The sequence below is a fragment of the Suricata suricatta genome, chromosome 4 (genome assembly GCF_006229205.1).
Source record: "Suricata suricatta isolate VVHF042 chromosome 4, meerkat_22Aug2017_6uvM2_HiC, whole genome shotgun sequence".
In the NCBI taxonomy this organism is placed as follows: Eukaryota; Metazoa; Chordata; class Mammalia; order Carnivora; family Herpestidae; genus Suricata; species Suricata suricatta.
The window spans coordinates 99,463,908-99,479,764 of record NC_043703.1 but is presented as its reverse complement, the minus strand read 5'-3'; the positions used below and the strand labels follow the sequence as shown (position 1 = coordinate 99,479,764).

The following is a 15,857-nucleotide window of genomic DNA, read 5'->3' as shown; positions in this document are numbered from 1 at the left end:
CAGGGACACCCTTTGATGCTTTCATTTTCCCCACACAAAGTTTTTTCCAATGGGAGGGAGGGAGGTGGCCAAGAAATTAACAGCAGGGAGAAAAAATTATAAACAATGGAAAATAAAGGGTTGTTCCTAGGGAAAGAAATAGCATTTGTTAGTGATTCGTGGCAGTTCTGTCAGGGGCCACAGTGTATTTCAGCAGCACCGTCTGGCTCCTGTCTTACACACATGCTCCTCCACCCCCGCCCTGCCCCCACTGCCTCCTGGGTCCTCACCCCCCCCCCTGCTCTCAGCCCCCACCCAGGTTGGATTAGCTTCCCCTCTGCTGACTTCCACCCGCCCCGCTGTCCTCTGATTGACCAAACTAGGCTGTAAGTACGTCGTCAGGTTCGTCTCCTCCGAGCAGACTGAGTAGACTGTGATCTCTCGGGTGGAGAGGTCATGTCCTTGGGCGCCCAGTGTCCGGCTCCCGAGTGTTTCTAAAAGTCACATTTGCGTATCCTTCAGTCAGAAACTCAAGGGGTGGGGCCCAGGAATCCGCCTTTTTTCTTTTTTTTTAAGTCTCCAGGTGATACTTAAACTATTTCGAAAACCACTGTACCGTGAAACCCGAAATTAGCCCAAGGAATATGCTTTGAGGTGTTTGTGTCTTTTCTGTGTTGGACTTTGTGCAGAGAGATGCTTTTTTGCATGCCTCGGCTGAGAGCTAAAACACATTCTAGTGCTCTTGTAAAAATTCATGCGACCGCTCTACTCTCTCCATTAATTTTTCTGTTTCTGGGTGTGCATTTTTGTGTGCAGGCTTTTCTGCTCTCGGCCTCTTTTGCCCGATGCCGCTCAGCTGTGAGTTGAGGCCCTGACTCCCTTCCCACAGAAGGAAGAGTCCCTTGTCTCTGAAGATGAACTCCACAGACCCTCTTCAGGACGCTCCCAACGCCACCTTGCTCCACGCACGTCACTCGCACGGAGGAAACAGCACCGCGCTCCAGGGGGGCCTGCAAGACCTCATCCACACCGCCACCTTGGTAACCTGCACTTTTCTTCTCGCAGTCATCTTCTGCCTTGGCTCTTACGGCAACTTCATTGTCTTCTTGTCCTTCTTTGACCCAGCCTTCAGGAAATTCAGAACCAACTTTGATTTCATGATCCTGAACCTGTCCTTCTGTGACCTCTTCATCTGCGGAGTGACAGCCCCCATGTTCACCTTCGTCTTGTTCTTCAGCTCAGCCAGTAGCATCCCAGATGCCTTCTGCTTCACCTTCCACCTCACCAGTTCGGGCTTCATCATCATGTCCCTCAAGACAGTGGCGGTGATCGCCCTGCATCGGCTCCGGATGGTACTGGGGAAGCAGCCCAATCGCACAGCCTCCTTTCCCTGCACCCTGCTCCTCACCCTGCTTCTCTGGGCCACCAGCTTCACTCTTGCCACCTTGGGCACCCTGAAAACCAGCAAGTCCCACCTCTGCCTTCCTATGTCCAGTCTGATGGCCGGAGAAGGGAAAGCCATTTTGTGTCTCTATGTGGTCGACTTCGCCTGTTGTGTCGCTGTGGTATCTGTCTCTTACATCATGATCGCTCAGACGCTGCGGAAAAATGCCCAAGTCAGAAAGTGCCCCCCTGTGATCACAGTGGATGCTTCCAGACCACAGCCTTTCATGGGGGCCCCTGGAAAAGGGAGTGCAGATCCCATCCAGTGCACCATGCCAGCTCTCTATAGGAACCAGAATTACAACAAACTGCAGCACGTTCAAACCCATGGATACACCAAGAGTCTTAACCAGATGCCTACCCCGGGGGCCAGCCGGCTGCAGCTGGTCTCCGCCGTCAATCTCTCCGCGGCGAAGGATTCCAGAGCGGTGGTCACCTGTGTGGTCATCGTGCTGTCGGTCCTGGTGTGCTGTCTTCCCCTGGGGATTTCCTTGGTGCAGGTGGTCCTTTCCAGCAACGGGAGCTTCCTCCTTTACCAGTTTGAACTCTTTGGATTTACCCTTATATTTTTCAAGTCGGGGTTAAACCCTTTTATATATTCTCGGAACAGCTCAGGGCTGAGGAGGAAAGTGCTCTGGTGCCTCCAGTACGTGAGCCTGGGTTTTTTCTGCTGCAAACAGAAGACTCGACTTCGAGCCATGGGAAAAGGAAACCTGGAAATCAACAGAAACAAATCCTCCCATCATGAAACAAACTCTGCCTACATGTTGTCCCCAAAGCCCCAGAAGAAATTCGTGGACCAGGCTTGCGGCCCAAGTCACTCGAAGGAGAGTGTGGTCAGTCCCAAGATCTCTGCCGGCCACCAGCACTACGGTCAGAGCAGCTCCACCCCCATCAACACTCGGCTGGAACCCTACTACAGCATTTACAACAGCAGCCCCTCCCAGGAAGAGAGCAGCCCGCCCAACTTGCAGCCGGTCAACTCCTTCGGGTTTGCCAGCTCCTATATTGCCATGCACTATCACACCACTAATGACCTACTGCACGAGTATGACAGCACGTCGGCCAAGCAGATCCCAGTGCCCTCTGTGTAGGGGCGTGGAGGCTGGAGACTCTTGTGGGAGGAAACTGTTTTTGTTTCTGAATCCAGTTGACTTCTTTTTTCCGCACTTCTGTGAGACCGCGGTAGGTGAAAACTTCCAGACTCAGTGGAACAGTTGGCAGTTCTGATTTTCTCCTGTCTGAAGCATCAGCATCTATTGATTTGCTTTGTGATTTCTTGACATTTGAAGATTTGGTGTAAAAATTGATTATTTAGATTTTTACCCTGACCTGCGCTCTGATCTTTTGTACTAGACTTTTTAAGTAGATGCCAGGAGTGATCACGCTAATGTACTGAAGGAGAACAGACTGAGTAAGATCATTTGAGTCTGTGTTCTCGGTCTTCGAAGTATGCCTGAGTTGGATTTTTTTAAACAATGTGAAGATATGATCTTCACTGAGGCAAATTTTTTATTAACTGAACTATAAATTTGGATTCGTTAAAGTGTTGCAATGGGGAGCAATACACTTTTTTGGTAGTAGGCTTATTTGAATAAATAATAGATTGTCAAAGCAGAAAATCAGAAATATATTGTCTATAATTACCTTTACCCAAGGCACACAGGCATTAAGTATTTCCTTTTCATAAGACAGTCAACCAAGAATACAGTATTATGATTATTACCTTATCTTATTATGGACATTATTATTTTGTGCAAGTTAACTAACTGTATAGCTTTTTATTAAAAGAAAAAAATTTTAATGTTTTTTATTTATTTTTGAGAGACAGAGAGAGACAGCATGAGCAGCAGAGGGTCAGGGAGAGAGGGAGATACAGAACCTGAAGCAGGCTCCAGGTTCTGAGCTGTCAGCACAGAGCCCGACGCGGGGCTCGAGCCCACAAACCGTGAGATATGACCTGAGCTGAAGCCGGACGCCCAACCGACTGAGCTACCCAGGCGCCCCTGTATAACTTTTTTAAAAAAATCTGTTTTTGCTTGCTAAAAATGACTGACTCTCCTTTGGCACGATCTCACCCAAGAGCCCTTGGTGAAGAGCACGGCACCTGTGGTGGAGGAATGTGATCTCTGGGTGCGTGGGCACTGACGGTGGTCACCGCAGTCAGGGCGTGGTGATGTGGGAAGCAGTTTGGACTGCCATCATCCTTATCATTGCTTAAGAAGCTGTGAGAATGACATTGGGAGTATTTTGATTGACGCATTCCTTCTTTGTGAAGGTGGTTTGTTAACAACCTAACAGAGTATCCAAGTAACTTCAGAACTCATTTTTTTGTCTTTGTTTATATATCACTATGGTAGAAAAATTCTTAAGAAGATCTGTTTTCAAACTGTTATTTCTTTCCCATTAATCTTGGACATGGGCAGTAAAGGAAACCTAGAAGTATTTCTATGCCTAAAATTAATTTTATCATGTATCATGTGGTTCCTAGCATAACAACTGTAAATTCATATTTTTATGCAAAAACGTTTTCATTACAGAGTTAGCATTTGAACTCGCTGCAGTATTGGAACAACAGCTGCCAAGCATCAAGGTCCAAAACCTAACTTTAGAAAATTGTTATACTCAAGAACTGTTATGCAGATTGGAAGGAACTTTGTTGTTTTGGATGAAAGGTATTCAATTTATAGCTCCCTCTCCAGGCCTTTCCCAAATGCAAGAGTCCTGAGGGTGGGGGTGGGGGACGCTGGGGGAGACGCAGAAGAGAGGCTCAGCTGGACCTCTGTGCAGCCTTGTGTGACACCTCTCGCCTTCCAGCACCAGACGGCCATTCTGTTTCTGAGATCTGAGTACGAGATAGGGGTTTTATTTTGTTTTTAAATTCACCTTTTAGGACTTTGTCCTTCCCTCCCTTCTCTCCCCCTCTTCCTTTATTTTTGTTCTTAAATTTTATAACAGAAAATACCTACTCTGTCACATTTTTTCTTGTTTGTAACTGAATGCTATTTTTGGAAGTCCCTATAACCTATTTCAGTTATGCTTTTATATCTTTAATACAACACTGTTTTCATTTATTAATACTCACACGAGATTAGGTAATATACTAACCAGGTAGTGTATTACCCCTTTTTAACACAGCACCAAGAAATCTAATATCCTTTCCCAAGATCATTTGAAGAATTGTGGAAAATTAGGAATCTGACTTTTGTCTTAATTTAGAACTGGGTATTTATTCCAGTAAGCCAAACAACTTTATAATTAATGACATTAATCCAGAAGATACTTCTTCTTGATTAATACTTTTTAAGATATATATCTTTTTGGCTAGGCAGTTCCAGTGTGATTCAATAAAAGATTTTTTTAAAGTAATTTCTACTTGTAAATTTTAAAATGACAGGTTTTCTTGTGGAGCCTTTGAGTTTGAGATTACTTGACCCATCTTTGGGAGGTAAAAGTTATAATATAAAGAAAAATAAGCATGTGCATATGAGGTATTCAGTCTCTTTATGCTCATCAAGAAATTATTGATTTAACTCGCATGAAATATGTGTTGGGCTAGGTTCTTAGCCCTCCTCCACATCTATCTCTATGTCTATATGGAGAGACAGAGATAGATATAACATCTCTTCATAAGTTATATATGTCTATTTGTGTTATATATATGTTATATGTTGCATATATTTATATAAATAGACATACATAACTTCTCTATAAGGGCTAAACAGAACTAAAAATAATGAGAACTCAGTTGAATATGACTAATTATTAGCAGGGTATATTAATTAGTTCTCTTGATGCTTTAATGTGATGCAAAGTATGTGATGTATTTCAAACATTTTATAACTGTTCTGATGTTAACATTTAGGCCAGATTTGTATTTCTGATGATTTTAATGTTCTTTTAAAAAAAATAATGTTTGGAAAATAAAAATACTGAAAATCCTAACATTTCTGAACATGAGATTGAAGTACTATGACTTTCCTGTCCAATCACCTAAAAACCATCTCAGAGAAAAGAAAAGTAGTGATGATTATTGTACGATGGATAACAATGTGTTAGCCCTCAGCATTTTCTTCCTTATGAGATGAAATATTTGTGTGTTTTTTTTTAAGGCAGCTCTATGCCCAACGTGGGGCTGGAGCCCCCACATGATCAAGAGTCAAGATCGAGTCATGTGCTCCACTAACTGAGTTGGCCAGGCACCCTAGAGTCCTCAGGGTCTCTTTAATGGTTCCAGATGCTTTTCTGGCTCATGATCAGTGCCACATCTGTCAGGCAATATTGACAATCTCATCAAAGGTGGTATTTCCACTGTGCTTACTGTTTTCTGCCTCTTTCTATCTCTTAGAGGTTCCTTGAGGGCTTTGATAATCGGGGCAGAAGCAGAAGGTACCACTTCAATCTGGGCCTGTCTGGTTTTGTCTACCTTTTATGGGCAAATCCCAGACATCCCTCAAGGAGGTGGGTCACCTTAGGTGCGAGTTTTACCTGCTCAAAAGTTTGTCTCGTCTCACATTAGCAGTGAGGATTTGGGTATTACCCGGAATTGTTATTTTTTGCTTACTAATAAGTTTCAGGCATGGGGCCTGTGTGTTGTGAGTGGTCAGTTTCACTGTAATCTTCAGACCCTTCCAATCCCTGGTTCCCTTGATGATGTCGTTACCAACCATTTTTGGAAACAGACCCAGGAGTCCTATCTTTGGGGCCAGGGTAGACAAAGCACCAACTTCTCTGCTGGATATATGACTTTGGTCTTGTTAGGGCTGAACTTAGGTGGCGTGGCAGAGGTGGCTGGTGTCAGGTGAACCCAGTTTCAGGATGACTTAAGACAGCTGCACCTTCACCTCCTTCCGGCAGAAAGCCCAAAGCAAAAATGCATATCTTAGAATTGGTGATATGTATGGTGTGTATAAGCTAGAGGAAAACACAAAATTATGGTCCCTTGATAAACAATTTAAGGATCCTCTTTGAAACTAATATTTTGAGTAGTTTCTTGGTTAGCAACTCTACAGCCAGGAGCAAAGCCCTCACAAGATTCCAGGTGACAATTCTGAGGTGGCAGAAATGGAAGGGCAGTGACAAAGAAAAAGCAGCATGAGGTCCCGCAGATTAAGGCCCAGAACCCTTCTTAAACAGCTCAGTTTTGGGGTCCTAAAAATGTAAAAATGTTCCCAATTTAATTTTCCTTTATTTATTTATTTATTTAGAGAAAGAGAGGTTGAGTGTGAGCAGGAGAGGGGCAGAGAGGGAGAGAGAGAGAGAGAGAATCCCAAGAGAATCTGTGCTGACAGCGAGCAGCCCCATCCAGGGCTTGAACTCACTAACCGTGAAATCATGACCTGAGCCAAAATGCAGTCGGATGCTTAACCAAATGAACTACCCAGGTGCCCCCGTTTTTCATTTTCAAGTTAGTCACATCTCAGTTCAAAGATCATTACTCGAGGCCACGAGTAGCACCTTTTGTGTGCTGGCAGTCTTGGGTTTCTCTCCAGATCTGACTTGCTATTATAGCTCATTCTTAAAAAATAGTCCATAATGTGCCCAAGCCAGGTTACAGAGTCTCCCCTTTCAAGGCCACCCTCTTCATTCACAGTTCAGAGGCAGCATATACACAGTGGGACTTTTTTTTTTTTTTTAGAAACAATCTAATTCCAATCTTTTTTTAAAATTTCTTAATGTTTTATTTATTTTTGATACAAAGAGAGACAGAGCATGAGAGGGGGAGGGGCAGAGAGAGAAGGAGACACAGAACCGGAAGCAGGCTCCAGGCTCTGAGCTAGCTGTCAGCACAGAGCCTGATGTGGGGCTTGAACCCACGAACGTGAGATCTGACCTGAGCCAAAGTCGGAGGCTTAACCGACTGAGCCACCCAGGCACCCCCATAGTGGGATTTTTGACTCCCAAGGAAACATGCGTTTTCTCCCGTATCCACTGAAAGCAATTTTTTTTTCTTTTCCATTAATGAAAAAAAGCCTACAGTCCATCTGAAGAAACCTTCTCCACTGCCCTCCTACTGGAGTTGAAGGAAGAGTCAGTGAAGCTTCCAGGCCTATGCAATCGTAGGAAGAGAGGCAGGCAGGCTACCAGGAAAAGGCTCACCTCCATCAGAGATCCAGACTTTAGAGAGGCCAGGCCAGGACTGAGTTTAGAACACGAAGCTGCAAAGCCCCACCAGGGTGCGGTGTAGAGAGGACTGGACCGCGGCAGGTGGGCGCAGGATGAGCGGCAGCGGGCCCAGTGCAGTCAGACTGGCCCAAATATCACGGGAGGCAGGAGAGCCCAAGGCACCTGTAGGGGCGACGATGATGACCACTGAAGCCAGATGGGGTGATCTTTGGGAAGATGGAGAAGGGAAAGGAGGAGCAGAAAGAGGAGGAAAAGCCCCTATTTCCTCTCCTGCCTTGAAAGCTGGATCTGTAAACTGACAGGCAGGTGCTGACATAATTATGATGATTTTCCATCTTCTGGCTTTCAATATCATTTAAATGCTAATGACAGTCAATTTTACATCTCTAGTCCTAACCTCTCCCTGAACTGCATGCTGGTCTATCCAATTGCCTATTCAATGTCTCCACTTGGATGTCTAATAGGCATCTCAAATTTTAACATGTGCAAAACTGAACTCTTGATTCATGCCCCCTCCTCACCGAACTGTGTCATGCTGTTTTATTATCTCAGAAATGGCATGGCATTTCCCCAATTGCACAGCTCCATTTGTTGTCCTTGACTCTTTCTCTCACATCACATCCAATACAGCCACAAATCCTGAATTATCTTGAAAGTAAACTCCGATTCCAACTACTTCTTCCTTCCCATCCCCTCTGGCCCATCATTTCTCACTTCAGGTATTAAACCAACCTTAGGACCATTTCCCACCTTCAAGGTTCTCTCTTCTACAGTCTCTTTCCTGTGTGGCTAGGACACTTCTAAGATAAGCCGCATTGGCCCCTCTCCTGATTAAGACCTTCCAGTGGCTTTCCATCCCACTCAGAAGTCCTAGCCGTGACCTACATGGCCCCGATGATCTGGCCCTTGGTTTTCTCTCTGAGGAAACCATTGGAAATAAGGCTTTGTAGCCCTAAATCAAGACCCCGTTTCCTTTCGCTTATACCCTGCCTAATGTGCTTGGACTACAACAGGCTTTCTGGCTCTTTCTCATATGCGTCAATTTTGTTCCCATGTTGGATCATTAATTCCCTCAGGAAGGCTCCAGCCTGGAACGGTCTTCCCCAGTGGCCTTTCCTGGTTGGCATATTCAATACAGTCCTCACTCCATCATGGTCTATCCCTATGCCCTACCTTACTCTTTTCATGGTTCTTAGCATTATTCAACATCATGCCACTGTATTAGTCTGCTTGGGCGGCCATAACAAAATACCGCAGCCCTGGTGCCCAAGTAACAGGAATTTATTTTCTCACAGTTCTGGATGGAGGCTAGAAGTGCAAGGGAACCAACAGCATTAGTTCCTGTGAGGCCTCTTTTCCTGGCTTCTCATTGTGTCCTCACATGACCTCTTCTCTGTGAATACATGGGAAAGGGGGGGGGGGAGGGCGAGGGTCGCAGGTGCGGGGCTCTCAGGGTGTCTCCTCCTCTTGTGTGTACACCATTCCTATCAGATGAGGGCTCTACCCCATGACCTCATTTTACCTTAATTACCTCCATAAAAGCCTTATCTCCAACTAGAGCCACAATGAGAGTTAGAGCTTCAAACATGATTTTGGGGGGGGGGGGCACAATTCAGTCCATAACAGTTATGTATAATTGTTTACTGGCTGTTTGCCTCTAGAATAAAGCTCTGATAAAGGCTGAAGTTTTGTCTGTTTCATTCAGTACCGCATCCCAGTTCTTGGCCCTGATGAGCCTTCACTGCATCACTGCTGAATGAATGAATCAAATAATAAATGATTGAAAGGCTGCAACCTGGAAGTAATATCAACCCAAATCTCTCTCTAGCTGGCTTAGTTTCCCCATGTTTCTTGTTGTTTTTTTTGTATCCCTCTCTACATCCCCAGGATGATTATCAGCAGGACTATAAGGAAAGCGGGGACGTGGGTCTTGATTTAGGGCTACAAGGCCTTATTTCCAATCGTTTCCTCAGGCAGCCAGCTCTAAGGGCATCTGTGCCCAGGGGACCACCCCCGGCTGCCCGTAAGCTGCCAGCCACCCCGCCTTCATTCTCACAGGAAGTCTTTGGTCCGTTATGCAGCCCGAGGACATTGAAGATGAAAGGAGACTCTTCAGCAACCACCGAGGAGCTAAAGGAGAAAAGGAGTCACTCATTCTTGGAAAGATAGAAGGGAGGAGAATACCAGTTGCTTTAAAGTATAGGACATTTTTTTAAACTTTTTTTTTAATGTTTTATTTATTTTTGAGACAGAGAGAGATAGAGCATGAGAGGGAGAAAGGCAGAGAGAGAAGGAGACACAGAACCGGAAGCAGGCTCCAGGCTCTGAGCTAGCTGTCAGCACAGAGCCTGACGCGGGGCTCGAACCCACGAACGTGAGATCTGACCTGAGCCGAAGTTGGAGGCTTAACTGAGCCGCCCAGGCGCCCCTAAAGTATAGGACATTTTGAAACAGAGTTGCAGATTTAGAGAAATTCTGTTTTCCATGAGAGAGAGTTAACAGGCCATGTTTCGCAGTCCAGTGCCTTGGAGGCCAATTTTACTAAAGTAGAAATATCACTTATGGACAAATCGCTTATGGACAAATTAGTGAATCTTCCCTCCAATACTCCAATAAACAGATAATTCAGCTTCTCTATAAATACACTCAGCTGGGACCAAGATAAGTTCAGTGTGTTTCTCTGAGTGCCATATATGGAAATGTTGGCCCTTTTGACACTTTCTGGAACCTCCAGCTGCTGGCAGCATGCTGATGAGTGGGAGACCTTCCATCTGACTCCCAGTGTGGGAATCTTGATTTTCATGCAAAGCCCGAAGTTTTGCAAAATGCAGCTTGTCAGATGCCAGGGAGACCTTAAGAAGTGGAGCGCCTTACAAAGAGCACTTTATGCCCGTCCTCTGGGGCTGAGGTGCGGGGATGAGTTTCATAACTTGGGGAAGTGCTGAAGGGCCAACACGTTTCTTGCCTGATGTTACCAAGAGCTTATGCAAGCTTCTTGCTCATTTGTGTGGCTTTAGCAACAAAATAGAACAGTAGGAACTGACTTCATTAATATTACACTGAGGAAAGATATGGCTGGGAACTGTGTTCTTCACAGTGAGCCATGTCGGACACTTCCCTTGAGGACTTCAGAGTAGCTCAGAACTGGAATATTTTCCATTCATGGAGTTGGAAATGGAAAATTCAATTCTTTTCTTTCTTTTTCTTTCTTTTTAAATTCAAAACATTCTTTAATGTTTATTTTTGAGAGCGACTGCAAGTGGGTGAAGGGCAGAGCTGTCAGCACAGAGCCAGACGCAGGGCTCGAACTCAGCAAATACAGAGCAAATACTGGGTGTCAGCGTTAGGCAAGGTCTGAGGAGAAAGGTCTGAGAAAGAACGTAAGATAAATTCTTTCCCAATAACTGAAAGATGAAGGGATTATTTTTTTATCACTTACAGAAAAATGCCATCTGGCCCTAGACAAATTGCCACTGCAGTTGTATTATTTACTGACACCAAATGCCCACCAGAGACGGGAGGGTCTGATGGCCTTTAACCAAGCCAGAATCCCCAAGGTGACACTAATCTTGCTGGTGAATTTTCATCTGCCACATTGTGGGTTGTGTTAGTTTAAGAGAAGTTAGTGGTGTTCCATTAAAAAAATATCCTGTAAAAAAAAAATAAACAAAAAAAAATCCTGTACGGGGGGAAAATGAGTATCATACGTTTCTAAGGCAAAACCAATCATTTCACTTAGCATTTTGCTGAGCCCTTTGGTGTGTTCCTTCAGGTGGGAGGTGATGGCACAGAGTGGTTCATGGGGCCTAAGATGGGCTGAGAGTAGAAAGCGCGCTAGCATATTATTTACAAATAGGGACTCCGGGCGCCTGGGTAGTTCAGTCGGTTGAGCGGCCGACTTTGGCTCAGGTCATGATCTCACAGTTCGTGTGTTCCAGCCCCGCACCTGGCTCTGTACTGGTAGCTCAGAGCCTGGCGCCTGCTTCCGATTCGGTGTGTCCCTCTCTCTCGGACCCTCCCCTCGTGATCTGTCTCTGTCGCTCAAAAATAAATAAACGTTAAAAAAAATTTAAAAACAAAACAGGGACTCTACCGTCTGAATTGATTCCAAAGCTGGCTCAGCCCCATGCGGTTTAGTTCCACTCTGTGAGCCTCATTTTCCTTATCTGTGAGTTAAAGATAGTAACCCTAACCTCATGGGGTTGTGATCACAAGGTATCTGTTTAGCATGGTGCCTGATATTTAATCAATGTGCAGTAATGGCGGCTATCACTTTTATTATTATAAAAACACAGTCTGGGGTAGCCTATCATTTGAGATTCAAGGAATAATGACTCAAGTTTGTACACAACCGGCTTTGTGGGGCTGCGAAACACTTTCTTGGAAGTGGTTGATGAAAAGCTTTTCCAACAAATTATTTCTGCTGTGGGTTAAGAACACTAAAAACTGGGGCGCCTGGGTGGCTCAGTTGGTTAAGCGTCTGGCTTCGGCTCAGGTCATGATCTCATGGTTCGTGGGTTCGAGCCCTGCGTTGGGCTCTGTGCTGACAGCTCAGTGCCTGGAACCTGTCTTCGGATTCTGTGTCTCCCTCTCTCTCTGACCCTCCCCTGCTCACACTGTCTCTCTCTATCTCTCAAAAAAAAAAAAAAAACACAAAACACTAAACACTATAAATATGGAAAACAAATTCAGAAGAAAGACGACTCTTGATTTCCTTGACCAACCATTAACATTTCCAATCTTTGGATACTACTTAGAGCTCTGATAGAATTCTTAAATGAGTGAATGAGATTTTACTGCTGTTAAGGAACACTGGCAACTAATTTGCATGGTATTTCATTAAGGACACAGAAGCCATTAAAAGAAAGGTCATTGTTTTTGGCTATATTTTGAGTGAATTTAGAGAGTTTATTTGACTAATTGGGTTTTAATCCCTATATTACGGACTTTTGAAAAAAAATTTTTTTTGGTGGTAGAGCGCTTTTGTTTTTTATTTATTGATTTATTTATTTTTTAATGGAGAAATACTTGGTTTTTTTTAATTGAAATACACTTGACACCGAATGTGACATTGGTGTCAGGTGTGCAGTATAAGATCTGACAGTTCTATACGTTATGCCATGCTCCCAAGTCTAGCCCTCACCAGTCGCCGTGCACCACTATCTCACCGACCACGATGTCCCCTGTGCTGTGCCTCCACCTGGTGACTTATCCTGCAGCCTGACTCCTGTACCGCTCAGTCCCCTGAGAGCTTGACCTTTACTATTACATGTTTACAACATCAAAAATATGTTTGTGCCTCAGGAAAAACTTTTTCTGTATTTTTTCTTGAATCCAAGGCAAAGTATAATGTAGTCTATTGAAAAGTACTGGAAAGCAATTTAATAGAGTTGAAATATATAATGTATGTGATTAGACATGAGATGTTTAGCTTATTTTACCGTCTCATAACTGTCTTCTGTAGTTGAGATGGTTACCATATCCATAAGTTCTGCTAGATGGTCTTGCTTTTGGTGAAAACTTTTTGTTTCAAATGTAAAAAATACTAAAATGCCTAAAAGTTTACAAATAGGTATGGACACAAAACACTGTAAGCCCTATATTCCCTTTGTTAATAATTGTGCCTTTCTTCTTTTTATTTTGAAAGTTTTGAGATTGTCAGGGGGCTTTTATTTTCACAAAGTGGTAACGAGGGGAATTTCGTAGTCTTCATTCTGCAGTTTCTTCTCACTGCCGGCAACGACAGCATGCTCATTCTTCCTGATCACCACAAAAAAAGCATTTAAAAAACTGTGTTATGTCTAATAGAGAAGCATTGTGAGACACCAGGACCCCAGTGACTGGGGCCATGGTGCGTGAAAGTCATCTGTTAACCTCTCACCTTAACTCTGATTAGTTATATGTACCAAATAATGTGTGGTCTTCTTTTTTAAGTAGACTCCATGCCCAATGTGGGGCTTGAACTCACTCTCCTCCTCCTTTTTTTGTTTTTAATGTGTGGTCTTGATACTACTATTTAAAGTGACAATTCCATTTTCTGAAAGATGATGGAGGGATTAGGTTAATGTACAAAGTTATATAGGGTGAAAGTAAATAATGATGGTGTCTCTAACACACCTCCTCTTCCACTTGTGATGTTTTGTTTTATTAAACAAAACCTGACTTATGAATGACTATGTATACTAATTTAGTCTACCCATAAAAAATTAAATAAGAATAAAAGCTTGGGGTGCCTGGCTGGCTCCGTTGTTTGAGGGTCCCATTCTTGATTTCAGCTCAGGTCATGGTCCTGTGATTGTGGGATCCAGCCCTATGATGGGCTCTGTGCTGAGCGCTGAGCCTGCTTGGGATGCTCTCTCCCTCTCTCTCTCTCTGCCCTTCTCCCACTCATGCTTTCTCTGTTTCTCTCAAAATAAACTTAAAAAAAAAAGCTCAGTTCCTTTTTACAGATGAAAATTCTATAGAATTTCTAGTATTTTCCCCCATAATGCGCTAAATCATCTTGCCTGCTTGCACAGCGCACGTTAAGACGACTGGCATCTGAAACAAAGCCTGCCTTTGGGTACGTAGTTGTCCATAGTTTCTCTACTAACCCTGTCCAGCAACTGAAAAAAATAAAAAAGTAAGCCATGTCACCATGGCAATATATTTTGAAAACTTTTCTTCAACAACTCCTTATACAGCATCCATCTACATGATAGATTATTTCTTTGTTCAAGTGGAACTGCAGGCAATGGTAAATAAAATCATCCAACTCTAGGAAGGAAATATAAAATCAGATCCTAATGGCACCTGGGTGGCTCAGTTGGTTAACTTTTTTTTTTTTAAGTTTTATTTATTTATTTTGAGAAAGAAAGAGAGTGCAAGCATTCACTTGGGGGAGAGGCAGAGAATCCCAAAGCAACCTGTGCACTGTCAGTGCAGAGCCCGATGCTGGTCTCACTCCCACAAATCATGAGATCATGACTTGAGCTGAAATCAAGAATCAGATGCTCAACCCACTGAGCCACCTAGGTCTCCAGGACCCACTCTTGATTTTGGCTTAGGTCATGATCTCGTGGTTTGTGGGATTGAGTCCCGCTTTGGGCTCCATTCATACTCAAATAAAATAGAATAAAGCATTAAAATGAAAATCTAGAAAAGCTGATATTTTCATTTGCAACTGTGATTGCATATCCTGTTTATTCAAGATTTACGTCTTGATTTTCATTCTCCTGTTTAGCTTAAGCCCTTTTAGGCCAATAATTTGGCCGGATTATATACTAGGAAGTTAAGGAATTGCCAGAAATTGTCAGAATTATATATCAGACTGAGTTAAAAGTATTGTCCACCAGGAATTGTACACAAAGCTTATTATTCAGGTAACTGAAATAATTTTTCTCTGTTGCAAAGTTCCTTTTATCAAGGACAGAATGATATAAACTAGAGCTAGGCTATAGGCCCCATCTAGTGGTGACTCGAAGAAAAGCAGGTAAGGCTAAAAAAAGAAAGGAAAAGTCCTGTTTTCTTGTAAAGATGAGTTACTAGTTACTTCCCTGAAACCTTAATCAGATTAGGAGGGTTAGAATGTGTGAAATTGTTAAAGGCAAAGTTCCTAAGTCGGTGATTTTCACTGGAAAATATATTTAAAATCAAGTGGATGACTCAGGAAGCACATGTAAAGTGCAGATTATGCTCTGCCCTAAAGGATCTGATTTAGTAGGTCTGGGATAACACCCACCTTAATAGACTTCTCCAGGTACGTTAGGCATATTGTAGCTGAGCTACTCCTGCTCCCTATTAGGAACTCAGCTACTTCTGCAGAAGCGTGGCAGCGGTGGCAGCAGAGTTTTAAGGGACCTGAGATTTAGAAGGAACATGAAGACAGCTGGCCAAGTCCTTCCTTCAAACAAGTTGAAGCTCTTAGCCCAGACAGAAGACCAACTTAGTTTTATTTATTTAAAATTTTTAAAGTTTTATTTTTGACAGTGAGAGAGTGAGTGTGAGCTGGGGAGGGGCAGAGAGAGGGAGACACAGAATCTGACGCAGGCTCCAGGCTCTGGGCTGTCAGCACAGAGCCCCATGCAGGGCTCCAACTCATGAACCGTGAGATCATGACCTGGGCCAAAGTTGGACGCTTAACTGACAGAGGCACCTAGGCAACCCCTGGCCAACTTACTTTTAAAAAAACATTTTAAGGGGCTCCTGGGTGGGTGGCTCTAGTCAGTTGAGTGTCTGACTTCGGCTCAGGTCATGATCTCACGGTTAGTGGGTTCGAGCCCTGTGTCGGGCTCTGTGCTGACAGCTAGCTCAGAGCCTGGATCCTGCTT

General features: G+C 43.8%; 1 protein-coding gene across 1 annotated transcript; it reads left to right on the top strand.

Annotated features, from left to right (window-relative positions):
* The first annotated feature begins 802 nt into the window (after window positions 1-802).
* On the top strand, window positions 803-3,276 carry GPR75 (G protein-coupled receptor 75). Its single transcript, XM_029936226.1, has one exon. The coding sequence runs from the start codon at window positions 894-896 to the stop codon at window positions 2,514-2,516; it is 1,623 nt and encodes a 540-aa protein (XP_029792086.1). The 5' UTR covers window positions 803-893; the 3' UTR covers window positions 2,517-3,276.
* Window positions 3,277-15,857: the final 12,581 nt, after the last annotated feature.